Source organism: Octodon degus, unplaced genomic scaffold, assembly GCF_000260255.1.
Source record: "Octodon degus isolate 3935 unplaced genomic scaffold, OctDeg1.0 scaffold00013, whole genome shotgun sequence".
Taxonomy (NCBI): domain Eukaryota; kingdom Metazoa; phylum Chordata; class Mammalia; order Rodentia; family Octodontidae; genus Octodon; species Octodon degus.
In genome coordinates this window covers 19820390-19826425 of record NW_004524589.1, presented here as the reverse complement: position 1 = coordinate 19826425, position 6036 = coordinate 19820390, and the positions used below count along the sequence as shown (strand labels likewise).

Genomic DNA, 6036 nt, shown 5'->3' with positions numbered 1-6036 from the left:
TTTAGTGGAGCCGGAGGTTGAACCCAGGCCCTTGCACTTGCCAGGGAAGCACTTATTCCACTGAGCCATCTCCCTGGTCCCTCCATTTTTCCTTCTTAATGTATCTATATGTTTATATTTTCTGGTTAGACGTATGCTTGCTCAGATCAAAAACAAGTTGAGAAATCATTGAAAAAGTCCATAAAAGATGGCCCGTAATCCTACTATCCAGATAGAAGTTGTGCGTGTATTCAGTATGTCTGGCCTTTTCTCCATGGTAAACATAGAACCCTATCATTTTTATGATGTTAATGGCTGAAAGGAATTGCGTACTTAGCTGTATTTAAGTTACTGTGGACCACCTATTTCTACTCAGACAAATGTTTCCACACTGAACCCCAGGGAATGTGGTCACTTCCAAACTGTAAGAGGCTCTACTTCCATGCACTTGAGGCAAACACTGTGTATGAACCTTTGTCAATATGATATGCAGATCTTTGATTATTAATAATGGCAAAATTTTCCTCAAGTGTTTGCTTCAATTTTAAAACACTTTTTATGCATTTGGGCTGCCAGTCATTTTCATTTGTTGCAAATTTACTTGTAAACATGCAACATGCACAGGAAGGCCTGGAAATATGTAGTTCAGGGCTCACTTGGCCAACACGAGTGGCCATCATTACTGCATGGAGGAGCGTGGATGGGGAGGGAGATCTAAGAAAGTGGTGTGACTCATGAGATTATTGACAGTCTGTTTCCCCTTTTCATCCCTTTCTAGTTTCCTGCAGCCTCCAAAGCCTCTGTCTTCACTCAGCACACTGAGGGATGGAAATTGGAGAGATGGCTGCTACTGATGCAGCTTTATGTACTTCTGAAGAATGGGAAAGAAGTGAAAATGAGGGTTGTCTTACCTAGCTGGCTGGGTAACAGTGGATGTTGGGATATTCTTTCCCTTTTGCATTTTAACATATTTACTGCGTTGTTTTTCCATGGACCAATCACCAGAGACTAATTATTGCACTTAAATATTTGCCTGAAATACTGCGACATTCTCAAACCAGTGGTTGCAGTATTGTGACTCTTAGATCTAGAAAGTTTTTGTAGAACTGCTCTGTACCCGAAATCTTTTTGAGAGAATTGAGATGTATCAATAATGCTTTGCCATATGAGTTTTTTAAAGTAACTTGTTCGATTTACCTATGTGTTCTAAACATCTTTCCATTACATGTTCTGTATTTTAATACATCCCTTATTTACAACTAGGTTCTATAACACATGCTTTGAATTTTACTTTTTTATAGTTTACAGGAATTTTATTTTTTTGTGCCTATTTCTTTTTACATTTCTGTGAACCACTATCAAACAACTTAAATTTTGTGCCATAAAAATATTTTTGTGGTAAGGTACTATTTTTTTAGCTCTAGGGATATATCAGTGAAAATACACCCTACGATTTAAGACATAATTTTATGTTGAATGAGCACAACATGATCTGAAGCATTGCAAGGAGATAGCCAGACAGCAGAGTTCAATGGTCTTGTCTTTTTATTGTTAATTTATTGTCATACATGAGTTTCATATTTATAACGGTGTCACAGGCTCATTGCACTTAATACCTGCAATGTTTGCTACTATACCACAATTGATTTTCAATACTTTATTACCAAGGATGAAACTGTAATGTTTTATTAACAATGCTTCTGGAAATGAATGCATTTTAAAGCAAATAAATCTTTTGATAGATCTTTTACAAAATCCATTTGCACTAATGAATGCTTTCTTATGGTATATGACTTAATATTTGTTACTGTGTACACTGCTGTTTTGGAATGTTCAGAAATAAAGATTCTATTTCAGCAATACCAGATCACGTGTGAATGCACAGCATAAACGTAAAGAATCTACGTGTGCGTTTTACAGCAAGCATCAGAATGGTTATTGTGGCCATATTTTGGGGCTAGAGCAATTATATTCCAAGCCAGATGGACTTAGGATACTCATAGCTTTAAAAATTATTTCCTTTTCTCTAAAATGTTACTGAGGACAGGTTTTGTTTTTGCAGTGAGGTTTGGGTTTCATTTTAAAGGCCACTTAAGGGCTGAGGAGATAGCTCAGTAGAGTACGTGCTTGCCAGGCAAGCTCAGACTCTTGAGTTCAATCCTCGGTCCTGAAAAAAAAAAAAAAATTAAAGGCCACTTAGGGCCAGCCAAATAGCTCAGTGGATTAAAGCACCTGCAAGCAGGCTCAAGGGCTGGTGGTTTGATCCCCTGAACCCCCTGGCCTGCTGTGCTGGCCCCGCCCCCAAAGAGCACTGAGAGCTCAATTGAGACTGGGCATGGTGGCACGTGCCTGTAATCCCTGCTCTTGGGAGGCTGTAAACAGGCGCATCACTACAAATCCAATCTAGTAGTGAGACGCTGAACACTCTGTAGACCCTTCCCTAAAATACAAAAGGAAAGAAAGAAAGAAAGAAAGAAAGAAAGAAAGAAAGAAAGAAAGAAAGAAAGAAAAGTCCACTTAGAATTCAATTAGCCTGTTACCCAGAAATGCATTTATGGGTGACCACTGTGTGTGAAGATTTTAGTATTTTATGGGGTTGAATTGAAATATGTACACAGTATCAGTAAAATAGCAAAGTACTATCATTTTATGTTATATTTTAAATATATATTGCAAAACTTTACCTGAAGGTACTGTGCAAAGTTTTGCCGCAAGATTTCATGTTAAATTCTTAAGATGGAATTCCACTCATAGTTGTTAGAGATTTTTGTTTTCTTTACAAGTTGCCTTTATGTATAATCCTATTTAAAAAGAAAAAGGCTGTTTTTGATAACTTGCACTTGAAGTATGATAGATAAGATATGAAATATAAAAAATATTTATGTTGACTGCCCCCTTAGTGACAAGAATGTGTTAAGTACTTTGTGTACATTATCTGACTTAATTCCAATGATCAATCGTCCTTTTAAAGAGGAAGGGGCTAAATCTCATAGAGCTCACCTCACCCTTTAGGAAAAGTTTGCCTGGAAAACAGTTAAGTGAACGATTAGAATTTAGCTTCTTGTGACTCTGAAATTTGCGTTTCCTCACTATCCTGCTCTCTTCCTTTTCCTTTTTCTTTTTGTACCAGGATCAAACTCAGGACCTTGTGCTTGCCCGGTTGGCACTTATGCCGCTCAGCTATCTCTCCAGCTCATGCCCTCTTCCTATGAACACATACCATTAATCTATTTTTCAAAAATCAGCATGTATATTCTGAGGAAATTCATGGATTCATTTTAAGTCAAATATTTGATTTATGACAAAAAAAAGCAAGCCTCTTGGGATAGCAAAGATCCCTTTGTGTTAGATTTTATTTTCTTCCTGGAGAGAAGAAGAAAGTGTATGTCATACACGAGTAAATCATGGCATGTTAGGCATGGATGCTGGGAGGAGGAAAGAGACCGAGGAAGAAGAGCCGCGGGAAAATGAAGAGAGTGTGTGTTAGGAAAGGATCATAGTTAAAGCACCACTTAGAAAAGAACTGAGGGTGACAGTTAATCCTGAAGCTATTTCTCAACCTTTCTCACTTGGAGAGATACAAGAACAGAGCAAAATAAAGTGTGATGGATGTCCTTGTCTTGTTACAAGTTGTAAAGTGAAAGCTTTCAAATTTTCCCCATTTAATGTGATGTTGAGCATTGGTTTATCATAAACGACTTTTAGCTGATTGAAATAAGATCTTTCCATACCTATTTTTCTCTTAGGTTTGTACTGTGAATAGATGCCAAAGACCTTTCCAGCGTCTGTTTAGCTTATTGTGTGATTTTTTTTTTTTTTTTTAAGCAGAAGACGGCATACGAGATGTTGCGGCGTGACTGGAGTTCAGACGTGTGCTCTTCCGATCACTCTTTTCCCTTTCTTGAAACAGTTTGAATCTTTTCCTTATAGCTGGTGCTGTCTTTTTTTTTTTTTTTTTTTTTTTGTTCATGCTTCTGTTTATGTGACTTAGCATTTGCAAATGTCAAGCTAACCCTGCACCCCTAGGGTGAAGCCTGCTTGATTATGCTCCATGATCTTTCCAATGATCTGTTTGTTGTTTGCTGCTTACCAGTACCTGGCTGGGGATTTTTGTGTCTGTGTTCATTAAAGAGATTGGCCTATTCTCTTTTTGTTTGTTTGTTTGGGTCCTTTTCTGTTTTAGAATGAGGAGTGGTAGCTTCCAGGAATGACTTTGGGAATACTTCTTTTACAGCTTCATTAAGGAGTCTGAAGATTATTGGCCTTAGGTCTTTCTAAAGTTCTTCTAGCATTCTGTAGGGAACCTATTAAGTCCTGTGCTTTCAGTGGATTACTTTTTAATTACCACTTTCATTGCTTGTTACTGGTTCATTCAAGGTTTTATATATTCTTGGTTCAGCTTTGATAATGCATATGTATCTAGGAATCTAATTTCTTCTGAATTCTCCAACTTATCGGAGTACAGGTTTTTAAATAATCTTCTGGATCCTGGTAGTGTTCGTTGTGATTTTGCTTTTTGCATTTCCGATTGCACTGATACAGGTCTTTACTGTTTTTGCTAAGATTGCCTAGGGGTTTATCTGTTTTGTTTATTCTTTCAAGAAACCTGCTTTCCAATTCATTGATTCTTTGTATAGATTTTTGTTTTAGTCTCTATTTCATTAATAATGGTCTGATCTTTATAATTTCCTTCCTTGTACTAGCTTTAGATGAGGATTGTTTTTTGTTTTCTAGGACCTTGACATAATCCTTAGGTTATTTATTTGAACTCCCAATTTTTCTGACATAGGTATTGATGGGAACACTATAAACTTCCCTTTTATGACTGCCTTTATTAAAAGACTGCCTTTTGTGACAATTGATTATTTAAGAGGGTATTGTTCAGTTTGCATATTTTCTATGCTTTTTTTAAGCCATGGATTTTCAGTTTTCTTGCACTATAATCTGATACTATACACAGGATAATTTTGATTGTTTTGCATTTATTTAAGCATTCTCTAGTACTGGCATGCTAGCCCACATGAGCTGTTTTGGAGAAAATGCCATGTTTATTAACAACATGTATTTTGTTAGGTGAAGCACTCTATAAGTACCTATTAGGTCAATTTGTTCAAAGAGTTGGTTGACCTCTCATATTTCTTTGTTGATCTTTGTCTAATTGATCTATTTGTTGCAGTGGAGTGTTGAGGTCTCCTATTATAGTTGTGTTAGTGTTTATCTGAGTTTTTAGGTCCAGTAGCTTTTGTTTTATGAAGTTGATCATGCCAGTGTTTGGTACATATATGTTTATAATGATTATTTCTTCCTGTTGAATTTTTTCCTTTGTTGCCTATTCTTATCTGTTTTGGCTTGAAATTTACTTTAAAAACTTTCTGGGTTTCTGTTACATGGAAAATGCTTGTGATTTTTGATTTTTAATGTGTGATTTTCCTTGTGGATTAAATGTGTTTCTTGTGTACTGCATATTGTTGGGTTTAGTTTCTTGATCCATTCTACCAATCTGTTTACTTTGATTGTGTAACTGAGACTATCTCATTGAGAGTTTTACTGAGAAGTCTTGGTGTATGTCTCTCATTATATTCTTTTCCACTTGCAGATTTCCTCATTCTCATTTCTGCTTTGCTGCTCACCCTGCTAGACATAGTTCGTCTATTGGACCTTCTGGTATTGTTGGCTTCATTGTATCTTTCTGGGATATTTTCAAGAGTGTTTCATTGCACTAGTTTGGTGGTAATGAATCTCTTGAGGTGCTCTCTGTCCTAGACATACCATATTTCTTGATCACTGTGGAAAGGCACTTTTGCAGGGCATATAAGTCTGGTTTGAAGTTTTCTTACAGTGCTTTTTCTATTTTTTTTAAATTTAATTTTATTAAGAAACAAATAGCAATGAGACAGTCTCCAGATAGGCTAGTAGGATAGTTACAATAACACATTGCATATTGTTGTCTTTATGGTGGTTATTCATAGTACAAGATTCAGACATGATATCCTGTCCAAACACTATTAGTACAAATCTTTCTTCTCATTGAATTAAGAGAAAGTAGCTGTATGTTTA

The 6036-nt window shown here is 36.3% G+C and overlaps 1 protein-coding gene across 3 annotated transcripts in view; it reads left to right on the top strand.

Annotated features, from left to right (window-relative positions):
* Window positions 1-1837, top strand: part of Slain1 (SLAIN motif family member 1) — a 51146-nt gene extending 49309 nt beyond the window's left edge. For all 3 annotated transcript variants that reach the window (XM_023709668.1, XM_023709667.1, XM_023709666.1), the window contains one exon: window positions 758-1837. In XM_023709668.1, coding sequence (XP_023565436.1) covers window positions 758-833 — 76 coding nt within the window. In that variant the 3' untranslated portion in view covers window positions 834-1837. The remainder of the gene's footprint in view (window positions 1-757) is intronic.
* Window positions 1838-6036: the final 4199 nt, after the last annotated feature.